At 36.9% G+C, this 19,968-nt stretch overlaps 1 protein-coding gene across 1 annotated transcript in view; it reads right to left on the reverse strand.

The window, feature by feature from the left end:
• Positions 1 to 2,886: 2,886 nt before the first annotated feature.
• Positions 2,887 to 19,968, reverse strand: part of KLHL5 (kelch like family member 5) — a 54,308-nt gene continuing 37,226 nt past the window's right edge. Inside the window, exons 6-12 of the mRNA XM_084286122.1 lie at positions 16,009 to 16,221; positions 12,096 to 12,282; positions 11,251 to 11,475; positions 10,801 to 10,963; positions 7,725 to 7,937; positions 5,375 to 5,546; positions 2,887 to 4,494 (exon numbers count right to left, since the gene is read on the reverse strand). Coding sequence (XP_084142248.1) covers positions 4,438 to 4,494; positions 5,375 to 5,546; positions 7,725 to 7,937; positions 10,801 to 10,963; positions 11,251 to 11,475; positions 12,096 to 12,282; positions 16,009 to 16,221 — 1,230 coding nt within the window. The 3' untranslated portion in view covers positions 2,887 to 4,437. The remainder of the gene's footprint in view (positions 4,495 to 5,374; positions 5,547 to 7,724; positions 7,938 to 10,800; positions 10,964 to 11,250; positions 11,476 to 12,095; positions 12,283 to 16,008; positions 16,222 to 19,968) is intronic.

Below are 19,968 nucleotides of genomic sequence, written 5' to 3' on the forward strand. Positions count from 1 at the left end.
GCATAAAGAGCAGCAGCACACAGTGGTCTGTCTTTAAATACACTTTAAAAACAAAACAAAACAAGACTTTCTTACCTCATGCCACTGTCTAATTGGCTTGTTTTGTTTGTGTTGGCATCCCAGAGATAAATGGCACTAGATTTGTCTGTAATTATTGCTAAAGTATCTCCATCTTTATCCCAGTCCAGAGTAATACAGTTACTGAAGAAAAATAAAGTAGAGTTTCACTAATAACATTAAAATATGTTTGAAAATATACAGAAAGAGCCAGAATTAACCAGTTGAAGTCCCTGTCCTTCCCTTTCCCTCCCTGTAAAAACTCATGACAAGCTGTGGATTTATCTGGAAAGTTTATTTTTATAGCAACCGTGCTCTTACCCAAACCTCATCAAAATGACAGAGGCTGAAAGGAAGGTCAGTAACTAAAAGAACTGCTACTTACATTATAATACTTGAAATACTGACATCTAAATCTTCAAGTGACAATTAAAACCTCCTGTATGGTTCTATTTTTCTAGAGGCTATTCAGTGTTTGAATTGTTTTCCTCCTAGATCAACAAGTATAATGATCTTGGATAAGAAAGCTATGCAGAAGCATACCTTTCTTTTGGCATCTTTTGGACAGAATGAGCATTTATCACAATTGCTGGGCAATGCTGTGCAGAATGAGTACAAGCAAAAGTACACTGAAACATACGACATCTTTCCTCAGTAAGACTATGATACAAAGTACCACAAAATGCTCAGTAGTATAGTCACAATTAGCATAACATGGATGTTCTGTTTATGACCTTACTATATTCTTTCTTACTGTCATGATACATATTTTCTAACATTTGTAATGAATTAGATTGAGTTTCCTATTAATAAGAAGTGTTTTGGGTTTGAAGATGTATTTTTCTGACTAACCGTGACAGCTTACTATGAATTCAGCTTTTACTGTCTCATGTTCCATACATGCTCATCAGTTTGTCTTCTTTTCCAGGCACAAACACCAGAGCCAGTATCTATGCCTATACATCTCTTACTGTATAAGCACCTCACCAGAAGAATAGCACTTCTAAAGAAAACAATTTGAAGAAAACAATTTCAATCCATTTTAGTACCTACCCTGGTAAGGTAATTTCATTTATCTTCTGACCGTGACGATCAAAAATGCTCACCGTGCGATCACCTCTAAAAAATATTAACACATGGAATAATTCCCTTTCTTCATCTGCAAATAATGGGTTAAAACTTTCTCCACATTGAGGTTTTATAATTGCAGTAACAGGAGTATCATGTATTTACATTTGTAAGGAGTTGACAGATACCTTGCTTTGGTTTAGAACTATTTAACAGTGTTTTTTCCTCTACTCTCAATGATTTCTATGCAATAAACGCAACAAATATTTGTAATCTTACCCTGTTACAGCAAGGAAATTTCCCAAAGTTTTCTGCCAAGCAAACTGCACAGAGGAACCAGACCATGATTTTTCTATTAGACTGAAGACTTGCTGGGGAACAAAGAGAGGGAAATTGCACATCTTATCATCACAAGCATAAAACAACGTCATAACTTTCTACGTGAAGAAAATCAACAACAACTTCTGGATGATTCTATTGTACTATTCTATTGTACCAAAACACCAAAGAAAAGTATTTTGGTTTGTGCTGGAAAAGTTGAAGTTTCTGGTGCTGGGTGTTTGCATGGAGAGCTACTGGGACTCTCACCACAATTACCATTTTTTCCACTTGGTGTTACTGGAATCAAAAGATTGCTTGAGACTCCCCCCTTCACATCTGCAGACTGGAATATCTAATTCTTTAAATTTCATGCATAAGTGCTGGACCAAATAGCGTCTTCAGTGCATAAAACAGAGCTCAACATCTACTCTTTTAAAATATGTGTAAGTATCTTGATCTCCCTAAATCCTTGGGTCTTAAAAGTTGGGGCTATGAAATAAAAACTTTAAAAACTGTAAAAACTTTATTTCTCACTGAGTTTATTAACTTTCTTTTAACTTTCACACTATGCTCGTACTTTTTCCATAACTAGGGTGTAGGATAAACCCAACAACTTTTAGGACTTTTTCCCCTCCCACATCATCAGCTAAACACCACTGTCTGGCGTCCCACAAAGGGCAGGAAAGCTTGTTTTTGTGTGTTTTTTTTTTTTTTTTTTTTTTTTTCCCCAAAAGGTCTCTACACTTTCTTCTGAGGCATTCCTTACACAGAATTTGCGTTTGAGCGAACAAAACGAGCAACACCACAAGCGCCGCGCGCCACGAGCACAGAGACCACCCGACAACAGCGTTCAGCTTTGAAGGCGAGTTTAATGAAAGACGCACATTTTTAACCAACATTTAACCAACGACGACTAACGCGGGAGCACAGAAGGGCTCCAGCGGGAGGCCCCAGGGCCGCCGGTAACGGCTCGGAGCCGCCGGGGGCGGCCATGAGGGGCGCGGCGCCCACTTCCCCCCCCCCCCCCCCCCCGCCTCCCGCCTCAGGCCCCAGCCGAGCGCGCTCCCCCTCCCCCCCCCCGCCCGGCCTCACCTTCATCGCGCCCACCGCTCGCCGCGCAGCGCCCCCGTGCGCATGCGCCGCCCCCCCCAGCCAAGCAGGGAGCCGGACCCCCCTCACTCCGCCCGGCGTCCGCGTTGCCGTGGAGACGGGGAAGGCGGGAGAAGGCCGGAGCCAATCAAGGGCGGAGGGCGGGGTCACGTCCCGCCCCGGAGCCAATGGGAAAGCGAGGCCTGCGGAGGCGGTGGCTGCCATAGAGTCGGGCGTTACGCACAGTGCGTTACGGGGCGGCGTAGGGGGCGCAGACTGCGCAAGTGCTGGCAGGCCACGACGGCCGTTTGTAAAATCACAATTATTAACATAATAGTTACCCTCCAAAAATACAGAAAAAAAGGCACTGCCCGCCCAAACTGAGTTTAAGTTCAGCTGTATTCAGTTTCAAACAGTGCAGGTTTCGTCACAAAGTTTGGCGATTTCCTTTAAACCAATAAATAGTTGGTCGAGAGCACTGACACACGTCGACTTATAATTACAAACGTACAAAGACTTTGGGTGTCGGGCGCTTCGATTTGGGAAACATTCAGCGAGCTCACATCTCCACATCCTCCATTACAAGCGACCGCCTACTGGTGTCAAAACGGGGGGAGCAAGGCACAGAAAAGCAAATACAGAAAGACTGTCAGAAACATTCAGCCCCTCCAAAGCAACTGTGCGACATAGCAGAGGAGACAGAAAAGGCAAATCATAAAGCCTCTGAAAAAAGTTAACTGTTAAATAAGGTGGCTGATATGATATAATCCCGCCAGGAGCACACAGCTCTCCTCTAAGATGCTGAACATGCTTAAGTGGTGCTCGTCGAGCATCTTGTAGGACTGGGCTGTTTACATTTTGAAATCATCTTATTGGGAAGAAAAAAAAAAAAAAGACAGACAACAGTTTCATTTCATCTTATAAAATCGTACTTCTCAAATTAGTGCAAAGCCTCATGTAAAATACAATTAAAGAGAATCAAAGTAGACTCTTAGTCTAGATGCAATGGAATGCTTTGAAAATTCCAAAGTGCTCTTATTAAACTGGTTAACTTCTAATTACACTTTAGAATTTTTTCAACTAATAACTCATGCTTACAGCTTTTTCCTTAAAAACAATAACAATGTAAATATAAGAACCAAAGTAGAGAAAAAGGTATGATGTTCTCCATCTTACGGAAAACCTTTAAAAAAAAGTACACTGGATACCAAAAATCTGCAGATATTATTAAATAGCAGATTTATGTTAGCATAATAAGACAATATTTAAAATAAGGCTTTGGTTAAATAAAAAGTTTTCTAAACTAGGAATGATGATAAAAGTGCAAAAGATTCACCAAATACACAACTTCATTTTTAAGGCAAGCGTTACACCTGCCATTTACAATGGTTTGCATTGGTTTGTCAGCCTGCATTGTAATAGTTCAGATACCTATAGCAAAACATGTTTATTATAGGCAAATTAAATATATGGGGCCCAATCCTGGAACTTGTTTCACCCAGAGATAGACTCAATGATATCAGTGGAGCCATATGCATTAATAGCATCACTCCTCTGAATTTTAGAGGGATCAAGGCCCTAAATAACATTTCATTATCCCAGTGAGTTCACAATGAGTTTGCTCATTTCTTAGTATTTCCTCAATGCAAGTCCTCCTCTGGCAACATCTTGGTTGCAGCTGATTTCCTTGCAGCTCTTCTAATGTACAGGTAACAAAGACGATTCTTTAAAAGTGCTTAATATTGGTCCATAAGAACAGCAGGTAGGTGTACATCAGCTGGAGCCCGAACATTGCTCTTGTAGATATCCTGCACCTGGTGTTTACTGGTGCACTTTTAGTTGGCTAGAGGAAATACAAAATTCTCCTACAGAGGAGACTGTCACCTTCACAGAGAAAATAATTTATAGCTTTACAGTCACAACACATGCTCCAGCTCTTCCTAAGCACAATGGTGCAACCTGTAAGCAAAACAAAACAAAACAAACAAAAAAAAAAATCCATGAGAGAAATGTAGTCAGGTTTAAGTATTTAAAGCAGTCAGCATTAAGTATTTATTTCCAGCTGCCTCAATATTGGTGTCTAATGCTGTTCTAGATGATCTAGAACATTCATCCTGTAACTGGACTCCAGAAGGGCCTCTGTCTCCTACAGATTCCCTGTTGTATCCTCCAGCCTTCTGTGGATGTGTCAGACACTCCTGGTATCTTAAATGCCAGAAAATACCTAATGACAGCTTGCCTAGGCTCCTCTCACAGTAAGGCAAATTCCTGGAGCTATAAAAAAAGTAAAAGTAACCAAGCTTTGAATTGACAGTAATGGTTTCTGATCATGAATTGAAGATATCTTTTTTTAAGATATGTAAAAAGATATGGGAAAAGGCTTTCTGGAAGTTGCACACACTGTACATAGCATTCATATCAGGAAGGGAGTATTTATGAAAAGACGACCAAAACCTTGAAGAAGCTGATAAGCTTCTGAGAGATGTTAGAGCTAAAACTAATCTACATTTATCATTTATCCTCAGCATAAACAGAATCCTTTATGACAATTTCGGGAACATGTCAATACATTTTCTTACAGTAGCTGAAGTTGTCAAAGAAAATAGCTATATTATTCCCAAAGAAACAAGGGTGGTTTATTAGATTTTAACAATTTTCTGTTCAAAGAAAACCAACTTGAACTTGCAGATGAGAGAGAGAGACTGACTGGCTGACTTAAAACAGACTAACAAGAAAGTGCTTTTTAGAAAAGGAGTATTTGTTTTCTCCTTGCAAAACAAAGCATGGTTGAAATAACAGCAAAGTAATTAGTAGTGTGTGACCTAACCAGAAACTATACCTGTGTCCATTCATTTGTCTGGGGATCATAAGATTCCACTGTATTAAGGTACGTCTGACCATCATATCCTCCAACAGCATACAACTTGTCACCAAGAAGACATACTCCCACTGCATCTCTGCTAATGCTCATAGAGGCCACGGCAGTCCACACATCTGTTTTTGGATCATACCTAAAAGATAATTGGTGTAATGTCTAAAACTGTTGCCAAAATTTAATGAAAAAAGTACTGGAATCGACACACTTAACATACTAAGACAATGGGTATTATTAGGAGATCACATACTTGGGTGTTAATATTTCAAAGGCCTTTTTTTTTCCCCAGACACTCTCTTTTAAGGTGTTTCCTTAGTCATCTGTTAACAGTCAGTACTAGCTACCTACTAGTACTATCTAGATTCTTATATAGTGCTGCTTTCTGTACAGTAATATACACATACGCATACAGACGCTCTTACTATATTTTTTATTACACTGATAAATACACCACTCTGGAAACAGTTCTGCTGCTGTACTACAGTACAGCAAGTGCTTGCATTATGTAGTAACTACTAAATTTCAAAGCACAGGCTGTTTGAATTGAACATGGTTCTAAAGAGAGTTAACTTGGCAAGGAAGATTACCATTCCAAAGAGCAAAGCTGTATAAAAATGCAAAATTCTTAAGACAATTTACAGTACTGATTGAATAATAACTCCATATCATCAGAATCATCAGTAAAAACAGATAGCTTAATGAAAAAAACGTCATTCTAGAATAATATCAATATTCTTTAGAAGTTAGTAATTAGATAGGAGGGTCCATGCTATTCTTATATGAAAAAACACATTGTAACCGGACTGAAGGAGATGTTGTAATATTACAGATGCTTACAGCATAACTGATCCCAGGCTCTGAAGGTCTCTAAGGAACTACACAAGGAAAATACTTATTTGCAAGAACACCATCTTAAGACCATACTTATTAGAAGCAAGTGGTCTCGATTTGTTTGCATGAAGAACATGGATGTAATGAGTGGTAACAATTTCATCTTTTGTTCCGTATTCAAAGTATTGCAGACATGCATGTTTTATGTGAGCATAATTGTAACACAAAAACACCACCCAAAGCGTATGCTGCAAATAGAAGTTTAACGTAGCGAAAGAAGGTGATTCATGAGCTACATATATAATTTATTTTTTAATTTAAGCTAGTTTATAATTCATTTATAAATCAATGTATTTCTCTAGGAAAAGTGACTTTTATTGCAGAATGTAGTGGTAAACAACTATTTGGAAGCTTAATGCCATTTTTTGAAACAAGAATTTTTTAGAGGAGCTATTCCCATGAGGTTCATTTTCCTCCATCTTCACCTCACTGTTAAAAAACAAGGACAACATGCATTACAAGATTATTCCTAATTATTAAAGTAATAAGTTATTTAACTGTTTCAGAGAATACTGATGCAAAAGAATACATGAACCTATTGCTTTCTCTTGGGCCAATTAATTATTTATACTCCTCTAAAAATTTGGTATTAGCTAAGAGGTAGTTTCCAATCTGCAAACCTTTCTGGAGCCTTTTTCAACAACTTTCACATTTCAAGTGGTATGGACCATATTGTGTGTTTTGGGGTCTATCGGAACACAACGTTTGAAAATTTCTGTATTTTCTTTTTCTCTAAGAGGGCAAATCAGATAAGGAAATCTATTAAATGGAGATGAGTAACAAAGAATCATTCTTGTTAAGTGCTGGGAGATAACAAGGAAAAAGAAATAAAATTTGAAGAAAAGAGGATTCAAGCATATTTCAGAAATATTTGAAATGACAGTGAAGACTTAATGCATTGCATTATGAAGAATTTACTGTCATTTTTACTTTTTTTTTTTTTTTTTTTAATGGATCACACGTGATTCTGCCACTTGTAATACAGCAATTCCACAATAACTTTACATAAGGACATACCAACTTTGGAATAACTGAATTACAAGCATTCCAGTGTCACCAGGGGATACAAGGAAGAATATATTTAAGGATACACAAACTTGGATTAATTATTCATTTTCAAGTTCTAATATGAAGTGGTACAGGTTTCTTTTGTGAAAGAGCAACTATGCCATTTTAAAACATCTTCAATTGCAAATTGTTCTCAATAATCAATCATCATCCATTTACTTTAAATAATCTGTCCTGGCAACATTTTGAATCAGATTATGACTACACAGTATGTTTTCATATACAGGCTTTCCTCTGCTCACCTTAAAAATATGGCTATTTTATTGGGTTTCTACTTACAGCTCTTTCTCTAAACCTTTCTATAGACTGGCATTTTTAGGACTACTAGCAGGACACACCTTCATCAGGTTATTACCTTTCTACACAGTCTGACAGCCTGGATGTTAAATTTGATGCTGGGGCATCATGACCACCTATTGCGTACAAGAACCCATTCCAAGTGGTTACACCTACACCACCTCTTCTTTTTGACATTTGAGCACAGAGAGTCCATTTGTTTGTATGAGGATCAAAACATTCTACCGACTTAAGACAAGAGCTTCCATCTCGACCACCAACTGCATAAAGCCTAAAAAGTAAAAAGAAAAATAAACGGTATTAATAAGTATCGTCTGAACAAGACACAAATTACACAAGCTTCCAGTGATGTATGAAGGCCTTCCAAATTTATTAAAAAGTTTAGAAGGAGACTTTGAACTTTCATTAGAACATTCTAACACAGATTGTACGTTTTTCACTCCAATTTTTTAGTATTGTGATTAGTATACAATAATGATCATTTACAGAAAATGGGTTATATCTATAACGCAGCATTTGTTTTCCAACCTGTACCCATAGCTAAGATTTTCAAAATGTGTGACTTGACAAAGGTGCATTTTTAGCAGGGTCACAGGGAAAATCCAGTAATAGATGCATGCATGTGAGAACTGCCTCTCGAAGTATTTTTCTCAATCTGAACTTTAGTTTATGAATGGCAGCACTATGTTAAGTCCCTTATACCCACTAGGTGGCCTATTTTGCTCAGTTCTTACATAAGGGTTTCTAGCATTTGATATAAAACAAAGGATTTTTTATTTTTTTTTGAAAATAACGATGGAAGGAAAAGTTGGGTTTTAGGAGTAATGCATCACTAATGAATCTTTAAAACTAATCAAATGCATTTAAAGAGTTTATGCAACATTTATGAGCAACATAGGCTTAAAAGCAGAAATGCCAAGCAATGCTATTTTCAAAGGTAAGAATGCAGAAGATTGCAGAATGCAATCTAAAAAGGAAGCAACACATCAGAAGTGAATTCTGGTTTGAGAGATCAGCTGAAGCATCATTAATGAAATCCCTTCATGGTCTAAGGCAGATTAATACAGCTCAATAATCATATAAACATTAAGTACTGTGCTTAGTGGTGGACTTGGCAGTGTTAGGTGATGGCTGGACTAGATGATCTTAAAGGTCTTTTCCAACCTAAATGATTCTAAGGCTTCACATGATGATAGTCTTACAGTTACTATGAAGCACTACTTAAGATGTCCTCAGTTTGGGAAACACTTTGTGTTTGTTTGTTTGGAGTAGATTGACCAACAAACTTAAATATAAACCTCTTGTAAATATGGTTGACCTACTAGTTCTCCATAAAAAAGTTAATACTCTTTAAATAATGTATTTCCATGGAAGGGCTCGTGTTTAATAACACAAATTGTTTAACATAAGGAATGTACTGAAGTATATTTAAAAAATCATATTGCAGTTCCAAAAAACTTGTGACTAAAAATCAATCAGCTATGCAACACAGCATTTAAATGAAGCCCCCTGCTCTCTCTCCCCAAAAAACATAAAACATGACAGAATTTTGATCACTTCTGCAGTGATTTCACAATCAGAATATGGAGAATAAATTAATTTCTCTTCATGAAGATTTCGAGCAAGTCATCTGAAATATATCAAGTTACAGACACATATTACTGGAATATGTAGAAGTTACTGCTCCCTCAGCTCAAGGCAAATAAATTTGCATGTGCTTTCAAGCCGTTTAGCTATAAGCATCTAGTGTTGCTGCCTATGTTAAGAGTCTAGGCTATGTTCTAAAATAATAGAGAAATGTGAGACTAATTCTGGTGTTGTTTACCACACCTGGGACTCTCTGCTGAATATATAGGAAGCTTCAGACCTAACTTAGGCATCTGAGACTGCAGTTCCAAGGCAGCCCAAGGCACTTTGCTTGCTGGTTGTTCAAGTTCTTCCCTCCTTCCTGCACCCAGGTGAGCATTTCCACTCATTCCTGGACTTGTTCCAGATCTCACAGGACCCTTTGCAGGTTCATTTCAGCTGTACTAATTTAGCAGGTGACTAACCTTCCAAAAAAAAAAAAAATAGTGAAAAGCTTTTTGCTAGCTCATGATACTCAAACAGCTCAAGGGAGACGTGTCAGATAGGACATAAGCAGGAAGTCAAAATTTCTTGTCAAGAGTGTAAATATTCTGATATAACCACAGTAAGTAAGCTAGGTTGACTTGGTATTCTGTAGCCACACTGGCAAATACGTGATTTAGATAAACCGTCTAAAAGGCTGGTGGAAAACTGGATGGACTGCTCGGCACAAGGGGCTGTGATCAGCAGCATGAAGTAACCAGCTGGCAGCTGGTTACCGGTGTTGTTCCTCCCAGGCTGATATTGTGGCTTGATACTGCTTAATGTCTTCATTAATTATCTGTAAGATGTAACGGAAATCAGCCTTGGGAAGTTTGCTGATAATATCAAATTAAGGGGAGTAGCTGATATGCTGGAGGGCCTGGCTATTATTCAGAGCAACTTATACAGGCTTGAAAACTGGGCTGACTGAATTTGCCTTCGTTGAACTTTGTAAGAGTGCAAAGTCCCGTACCTGGAATGGCCTATTTCCATGCAATAGTACGGGCTGGGAGCTGACTGGAGAGAGACCAATGTAGCAAAAATAGACTTGGAGGTCTTGGCAGACAACAAATTGAACTGAAATTAACAGTATGCCCTTGAAGTAATTACAGTTGATTTCCTTTACTCAGTACATATAAGACTGCTTCTGAATACTGTGTCCATCTTTGGGTTCTTGGTAAGAGAAAGATCTTGCCATACTGGAGCAAGTCCAGCTGATGCTCACTAAGATGATAAGGGAGCTGGAACACATGACGTATGAGAATTGGGCAGTCTTAAAAAGAGACAGCTAAGGAGGTGTCTTCAAACACCTAATGGGAGGTTATATAGAAAGCAGTTATCAGAGATACACAGTGAAAGAAGAGAAAAGTCAAAACACAGGAAATTCCAATGATATCATAGAAGATGTTCAGTACAACGGTGGTCAAGTATTGGAACAGGCTGCCAAGAGCGTGTTATAGTCATTTAGGATGTCCTGTAATTACATTAAAATAATGAGATAGAAATTGGAAGTTGCCTTCACATACTTTCCATTTAATATTGCTACACCAACAGTACTCCTTGGAGTTGACATACTAGCTACAAAGTTCCACTGACGAGCCTGTGGATCCCATCTTTCTACTGTGTTCAGGTAGCTCCAGCCATCGTGTCCTCCTACAGCGTACATGGGACCTTCCAACACAGCTACTCCTGAAAAGACAAATATGAAAAGCTGGAGAAAAATACCTCATTTTCCTAGCAACAGCCCAGCATGCACCAAAAAAATATTTTAAAACAAACAAACAAACAAAAATATTCCTTTTGGAAGACAATGCTGGATATAATTTGAAGAAGAAAGGAAGCTCAATAACAAGTTGGCATGAAACAGACAGCCCTCCCCCCTTCAACTTTAATTTCTGAATGATTTTCAATCAATACTGAAGAAACAGATAACCTTTTTAAAAAAAAGCCTTCGGTCTTTACAGAAAGCTACATACCAAGACCATGACGATGAGTGGACATTGGTGGCATTACACTCCAAGTTTTCGTTCTAGGGTTGTAGCACTCCACAGTATTCAATGTTTTCAGTCCGTCTCTGCCACCAACAACATACAATTTATCATCTAAGACTGCAACTCCAAACTGTAGTCTTCGGCCGTTCATGTTTGCAACAGGAGTCCACATGTTGGTACGAAGTTCATACTTTTCAATGCTTGTAGCTCCTAAATGACAACATCCTCAAGTTATAAAAAAGCTTAATCTGAGTTAAGGTAGCTTTTATTCTAGCTGATCCTACAAGACAGCAAAAAATCCTACAGCATGTTTTTAATTCTATGTATATGAATAGTCTTTTTTGACTTCCTCAAGAAGTCCTTCCTTCTGACTACAATTACAGAGTACTGGAGGTTATATAAGAAAAAAAAAATCAAGTAGCTTTTGACGGAGGTATCTAACAATTAGTCAATAAGCCTATTTTTTTTTTGTTTTTATACAAGTGCAAGTCATCTTTGTGCATTTTCTGTCATTTTATCCCTTTTCCAAATTACTTCCCACACAAGTAAATAAGGATATAGTTTATACTCAATTCAACATTTAACTACTCTGAAATCCAATATTCTCCTGACAATTTCAATTCAATCATAACTCTAGCTTCCATAATGTTTACAGTATCTTCAATGCTACCTGTTTTTCTAAGCCAATAGTGGTTTTTATGATGTTTGTGCTCTATACTGCAAAATCTTTCATTTTTAGAATTAACACGTTATAAAAACATCTAACAAACATTTCTTAAAAACAAAACAAACTCCCCAGCTCATCAACTAATCATTATATAAACCAAGACCTTTTGTTGCATCCATTCCTCCAACTGCAAACAACACTCCCACTGTAGATTTTCTAGGTTTGGTGCGAGGACTTTGCAACATAGGTCGTCTCTCTGGCAACAGATGGTACTTCATTGCTTCCATAATGAGTTTTTGACACTCTATGTCATCCCTAAAGAGTGCATTATTTTCCATATCTGCCAGAAACTGCAAATATGAAAGAAAATTAAACAAGCTGAATTGTTATAAACTACATGGAGAATAAAAACAAGATTAGAAGAAAACATTTTATCCAAAAATGTCCATTGCTGGATTTAAAATAAATGTATATTCAAAAAGGTCGTATAAATAGGACTAGGGTAAAGATAAACAAAATAGTCACATTTGATGCTAAAACACTGGGTATGAAAAACAGGAAAACCATCTGATCTTAACGGATGACTTAAGCTTAATGGTCCAAAGAAGAAAACAAAATCTCCCCATGTTTCAGTGCCGCTGAAAGTATGTTCAAAGAAATGGATCAGACTCCAAGTATGCATGTCAGTTTAACCTCACTCTGATTTCCAAACCCACCCATTCGAGATGCCAATAAAAGCTATTTCAGGAGCAGGCTGAATATTTTAATATATATAATCTATTAGTAACTCTCTAAGTGACCTACAGTATGATATCAATTATTATAAACCTTTTATAACTCTAACCTAAATAAAAACTAATAGAAGTTCTGAACTTTGAAGATTCTGGAGCCTTTGGTATTCCATGTTTGTCAGGCTGCAGGAAAAGTGTATCAGTAAGTTATAAGTCCCAGCTGTAATTATTAGAAGTCTAGACAACTGGTGTTCTTCTGAGCTGCAAGACATGAGTAACAGAAGAAAAAAACAGGGAAAACACCCCACTGGGACTCTGGCAGTTGTCAGAACAGCAAGATAAATGCCTCTCACTCCCCATCACAAAATCCAAACACTGTAAATACGAGAAATACAAAGTCCACAAGCCACGATGAAATGTTGTTGTTGAGCTGTTGACAGGTATAAAAATGCTGTGAAAGCAGGAATCGTGAGCACTAAAGGAACTCATGATGAAATAGTTGTGCATACAGTGGTGTGCGTATCCCTGGCTTAAAACTGCCTTAGGACTGTCAGGTGGCAAATAACATCCATGGTTCCAAGAAGAGATACAGACAGTTACAGGCTGGTAAACCTGACATTTCTCTGTCAGGCAAATCAACAGAAACTATGACAGAAAGCAGGATTTACATACACAGAATAAAAAACAAAACTAAACTAAACTTTCAAAGTCACTAGAGACTTTTAAGGAAACTAAGCCCAACTTTTTCAATATTTCTCTAATTAGCTAATGCTCTATTTGTAATAGCAAATTAAAATGTTCTCATATAAATTATCCAAAGGAACTTAATTTTCATTCCTTAATTTCAGTCCTTCCCTCTCTTGGTTCTTCTCTTGACACAAAGCACTATTTACCACTTCTATCACTTCAGAGGGCCACTTTGTGACTATAAAATAGTGCTCCAAAATCCATTTTTACTTGTCAGTATGCAATGCCATGGAATTTTATGTAGTTTAAAATATACATATATTATCAGTGAATTAATACTGTCCTAAATTGAACACTGTCATATTTGCATGCACTGAAAATTATGGCTTGTACACATCATTGCCAATTCAGATCCCTGATAAATTTATCTGATGGACAAAGAGCATTTAATATTTAAAGCAACACTATGTCTGTATGCATGAGTTTTGTGTACAACCTACCTTTCCCCCAGTTTTCACACCTCCTCCAACCTACAGAGAAGTTTTCTCATAGCACAAAGTCTCACTCTCTGAAAGCTGCTTCATCTCAGTTTAAAAAAAAAAAAAAAAAAAAAAAAAAAAAAAAAAGCAATCTAACATTGTTTTGGTACCCAGAAAATCTGCACACTCTTTAAACCAAACTTACTATACTAGAATTTTCTATAAACATTCTTCACTTAAAAGTACTCGCAGTTGTCTTACTTAAGTGCTAAGTAAGTTGTCTTACTTAAGTGAAATCTTCCTATTATTTCCAAGCTTTATGTAGCTCCTTGTACTAAAAGCATTTATAACTGAGCATGTGTTAGCATGAACCTCTAGTAACTGGAAACCTGATGATGAGAAGTGTAGCACAGCTACTTGAGTACTACGAGTTCCTGAATGAAAGGAAGCTGAACTCATCTTGTAGCTCAGCAACTGGTAAATCATCTTTTTCATGTATTTATCAGAGATGAAACACTTGCTACCTTACAACTTACGAAAATGACACATATTCATCTTTAGCCTCCTACAAGTATTTAGGACGCTGCATTAACCAAAGAAATTACAATGTTATATACAAAGAGATGCATAAAAACATGAATGAAAAAAAAAAAGACAATTTTTTTGGCTTACATTGCTGCAGTTTCAAAGTATTTCCTGTAGCTTTTTTTTGTCGTTAAGTATACAAATCTAGTATTCTTCACATCTCTCCTTGCAACATTATTGATTTCAGCAAGTTGTTCAATTTCCTAATTTAATTTCTTTCAAACAGCTTTAACTCTTCAACCGTAACTCTGGAAACCTTTTCATTATGTTAGGCTTGCTGTCAGATTGCCTAACGTCATGTGATCATGAAGCAAAACATGATCCTGAAAACTCATTAAGACTCTTTTGTGCACTTCAACCCAATTTATTCAACACACTAATTGTTGCCTTATTAAAATCACAGCTGTAGCACTTTACCTTGTTAAAGTAATAAATAAAAAGGCAATGGGGAAATATTATATTAAAAATATAAGTATGTATTTGGATAACACATGAATAATTAAGGATAAAATAATTAATGAAATATGATATTGGCTTTTGTGTTTCATTCTGCTATTTTTCTAATCACTTATTGACTGGACATAATTTGATTTCAGTACATACCCCTGGGGTAAAATGCTTTACTTTCAATTTGTAAAGATGTTTCAATTGCAGTTAATTAAATAAAAGGAACACAGAAGTGGTTACAGACTTTATACATAATAATCAATTAATTAAATGCGCAAAAATAGAATGATTTCCTCCAGGTCAACTGGCTTGCACTGTATTATGTTTCTAGAAGAAGTGAGTTGCAAGGTCAAGGCTGCACTTGAGAAAATCCTGCCAATGCATATATAATAACCAGTATGGAAACACTAATACTAAAATGCTTCCTTGTGAATCTTACCAGTCAGCAAGATACTGAATTAGGGACAACACAAAATGTTTTGTATCTATCACTGTGAATCAAGTAATCTCATTTTTTGTTGTATTAATGACTTTACTTATAAACATTTCATAAAAAATGATCTCTTCTTATTTAAGAGATAATTCCCAGGAAAAATGCACAGCAAAGTCCTTTGACTTATTTATAAGAAGCGTTAAATATTACTAAAGAAAGGACAGCAAGGAGGGCTAACAAAAGGAAAAAAATCAATTTATGTGCCTGCTAACAGATAACAACTACAGTGCTACACATGACACTAACAAGAGGAGTCATTCCCACAAGACTAGGAAAACTGTCATTCACAACTGTTCAAACAAACCAAACTCAAGACTTCCTCAACAGTATGTGTAAAGGTTCAAGAAAAATAAAAAGTACCATCTGGGAAAAAAAAGGTACCCAAAGATGTATTACCAATGGTAAATGGAAGAAAAAAATAACTCCCAATGGCTTATTCAAATTGTATCTCCTATATCTCAAGGCCAATTATAACTATCAAGCCTATACAACATGTTGAGTCCTTATACACAGCTCTAAAAAAAATAAATCACTAAAGAATTTAGAAGTTTTTGTGTTTTGTCACTATCTCTATACAGATGCCGTAGGCATGCCCACTATAACCACGGCATACTCTAGGAAGGATATAAGCTAGGCAGAAATTGAGCAATTTACTTGTGGAGCAAGCAGAGGCAGTCTAATGTAAGCCAGGAGTTTACTGAGATCCTTCCTTCTCTGGTCCAAATCATGTCGAACCCATGTAAGTAGTGCATTCAATATAGTTTCTTCATTAGGAATATTCATGTCGTCACTTGCTAAGAGCTTTGCAATTTCAGTGGCTGGCAATAGCAGAAATTCCTGGTTTCTAATTACTTCCATGAAATTTTCCTGAAAAATAAAAAGAAAAGTATTTTGAATACAGCTGACAGCTTCCTTTGAAGGCATTTTTTTTTTTTTAATTAATTATTGTTTATTTTTATAATTTATTAAGGAATTTATTTAACTCCTACTATATCTTCCTCACTTGTCCGTCCTTCATGCTACCTCTCAGCTGTGCCAGTAAATGCCACTGGAGGTGCCCTGGGAGAAAAAAATATGCACGGAGTTATTTTGACTAATGATCATTTCCCAGGCTCTACCACCTGGTCCCACAAACAAATGTGCTGAAACAACTGAGGGCGAAGTGCACGGACAGAAATAAGCACTGGTTGTAGAGGTAATTATCATGACACTGCACACTGATGAAATACTTTCTGAAGTACATGGTAAAAAAATAAAAGGTGTAGTTTGTTTCTGTTGTCTGTGTAGAACACAACGTGAGATGCTCTGTGAAGCAAAGAGCATAACATGCTGCAACACCTACTGGGTACGCTTTTACCTGTTTTCATTATTGCTAGATTAAACTATGGTGATTCAAGTTTTCAGAGGAAATAAAGAACACTGACAATTTCATTGTTCGTTTTCAATTGGACATTTGAAGTTTATTCAACTATTTTTCAGGTTTTATACAGCTGATCTGATAGACTGAGGGGAAGAAAAACATACAAAGAATCCACAATATTGTACAGTCTGATTTATTAACAATATTTACTTTGATAGGAGTATTCAATTTTTTAACTTGTTCTGTCATTTCCAGCAACAGATTCTTACTTCAAAGGAAGAAAGTTCACAATATAGAGCACTTCTCGTAGTGATATCCCATTACCTCAGAACAAAAGGACTTGCAGAATATTCTATATGGATTCTCACAGGCTTAGACAGAAACAGCAGAAAAATATAGAAATACAATCAACATTAAGAGCATACAGCGAGAAACCTGAATGTTTTTTTGGAATGCAAGAGAAAAGGGTGAGATGATCTATATTCTTTCCCTGTACTCCTTTACAAGGCAGAACAGGAAAGGAAAGTAGAAGCAGTTTATAAATCACAACATGTTCTTATACTTTGATAGCTCAAAACCCAATTAACTCATACTCCAAACTGAGAGTAGATTCATTACAATAAAACAGCATTACAATCAATTTAGTGAATGGGTTGTTAATTGCTAGATAGCTAAACAACTGCATTCTGGTTTTGCTACCTATGCTTATAAAATATGAGGAGGATAAAATGCGTTAGATCCACAGATGGGGAAGTCTAACTGGACCAAATACCAAAATCACCCTTCTTTAGTGTCTTGTTTATTGACTTAGAAAGAAATGCACACTAATGAAAAACCTCTGCATTAGAAGCTGGGAAAAAAATAGCATCTTTAGGGTGAAAAATTGGGATCAAGTTGTGAACAGAAGCAGGACCAGCACTGCAAAACAGGTATAAATTTAGCAACAAAACGGAAAAAAAAACAACAACACACAGCACAGTTTGGCATTGCATATGCCAAAGGACACCATGACAACAAAGCAAAAAAAGGTTATTGCTTAATCTAATCATTAAATTCAAAGTGGAGTGCCTCAGTATTCCAAAAATACTAATGAACTGAACAATATTGAGCAAAGGGAAAAAAATAGTAAGGATTAAAACAATCCATCTTATTTGAAAGCTACACACATAATTACGCTACAAGATAGAAGAGGAAAGATCAAAGTGGCTCCACTACATGGGTAACTCTGGAGTTGATTTAAGAATAGGAAACATTAGAAAAATAACTGGAAGTGTTAATCTGTGCACATAATAACTGTGTATTCCTGGACAGAATTTGGAAAGGAAACTTTGAGATTTAGTATCTGAAAAGCTTTCCTACTAGAGAGATCCAACTGGCTATGCAAACAAAATGCTTCTGTATGAAAATTGTTAATAGGTTACAAGGGAGACAGAATTCTGTTTTCCTTTTCATTTAACTCCGTGTATTACAAAATTGAAGTTAAAAAAATGAACAAATACAGATATTAAAAATGGTGAAAGGAGCATACAAATATTCTGTAGCACTACCCACACACACTTTTATTTATTTTACTCTGGGAGTAAATTGAAGCTGAAAAATCATCAAAATTTTTTCCGGTTTAGACACGCCATTCACAGAAATTCAGATTCCACGGAGGTCATTTCTTTCATGGCTGCTTTTTGGTTGAATCTGTGTAGAGCGTATGCAAGCTGGAGCTGTCCTTCCAGTTTTGCTGAATTTACTGCAAAATCTACAGCAGTATACATGCTGAATGTAAAGCAGTGCCCAAAAGAAAAGCCAACACTTACTACCTTAAACTTCCCATATTGTCTATCCGGGTCACAGGAAGAGGAAGGGGAAAGCACCTGCATGGAAAGTTTCCTTTGTCTCTGAAGGCAATGACAAGCTGATCTTGTATAAGACAGTTAACAATCTTCTTTAGAAAGCTTTTTTCCAACTGGATTTAATCACTTCAACAGCTGTTGTGTGTAAAAAGCCTGATTTTCCTTCTTGTTGCTTGTAGACAATTGCTTTCTGATGGGAACAAATTCAACTTCCTCTTGCTCCCATTCTATTTTTAAAGCAGACTCCTTGTGAGCACAGTATCAAAGCATTCCACTGGGAATACAGCCACAATCTTTGGCCTATGTCTGTTTTGCTTTTTTTTTTTTTTTTTTAAAAGGATCAAAATCTGACAATTCCTCTTCTTCTACAGACAGAGATTCTGAAGACAAAAAGGAGGAGCCAGTGTGTCATCTCCTAGCATTCTTAACCTCCTCATTAGCCTTTGCTTTCCTTCTTCTTATGGGAACTCTCTGTGGAAGAAGAGGATATTTCAGAGAACAAATGGTCTGCAGTGTTGGTTGGAAACTTTATCAAATGAGTAGCCTGAATTTTATGTACTGGCTAAAACAGGGACACAGTGGCACTGTTCATCCAGACCATAACCTTAAATTCACCCTTCAGCAGCTGCAGAGTGAATAATACTGATATTCTTAACCAGAGGTCTGTCTTGGTACAGAGCAAAAAAATATTAGGAGCACATGAAGGAGGTCATGGTATTTATTTTAAAGTGATACTTAATCCCCACAGTTGCATCCAGTTAGATAGTTAGGCTCCCTCTGTACTGTATCAGAAGGATTAAAATCTCAGAGTGCATCAAAGTACCCCACAGGCTGAGACGAACTGTACACAGGAGTCCCACAGGAAGCTCTAACCACAGGGATCTGTTTGAACTCCAAACTTGGGCAAAACTGAAAAACAAGAGGTGTTTGACTCACAGGATCTGAAGGAGAATCTAATTTTGTCATCTAATGGCTGCTTTGGTCAGCTGAGGTATGCATTAACCAAGAACTGAGCTATCTGACCTCCTGGTAAAGTGTTATAGGCAGACACAGAGAGGATGGCAGCTACTTTTCTTTTAGACAGCTTTGACTGCTCTGTTTAGCAACAAACCAACCTAACTGTTCTTGGCATGCCCTTGGTTTGTTTAGAGTACAACTATTGCAGCTTTGCACCTCTCTCAGTTTTGGGATTCTGAAACAGGCTGGGCAGCATGCAGAAAACTATTTAGTCTCACCAAGGCAATACTGATATTTTGTGCTAGTCAGAACTGTACTCAGGGAACTTAAAAGACAGAAATACCCCAAGTTTTCACAGGTGAAAACAAGTGTACAACTATTTGCGAAATCACTGAGCAGGGTACTACAATTTCAGGTGCAAGAATATAAAATCCTTGTTTTAGGCATTGACAC

Source organism: Netta rufina, assembly GCF_964035555.1.
Source record: "Netta rufina genome assembly, chromosome: 4".
In the NCBI taxonomy this organism is placed as follows: Eukaryota; Metazoa; Chordata; class Aves; order Anseriformes; family Anatidae; genus Netta; species Netta rufina.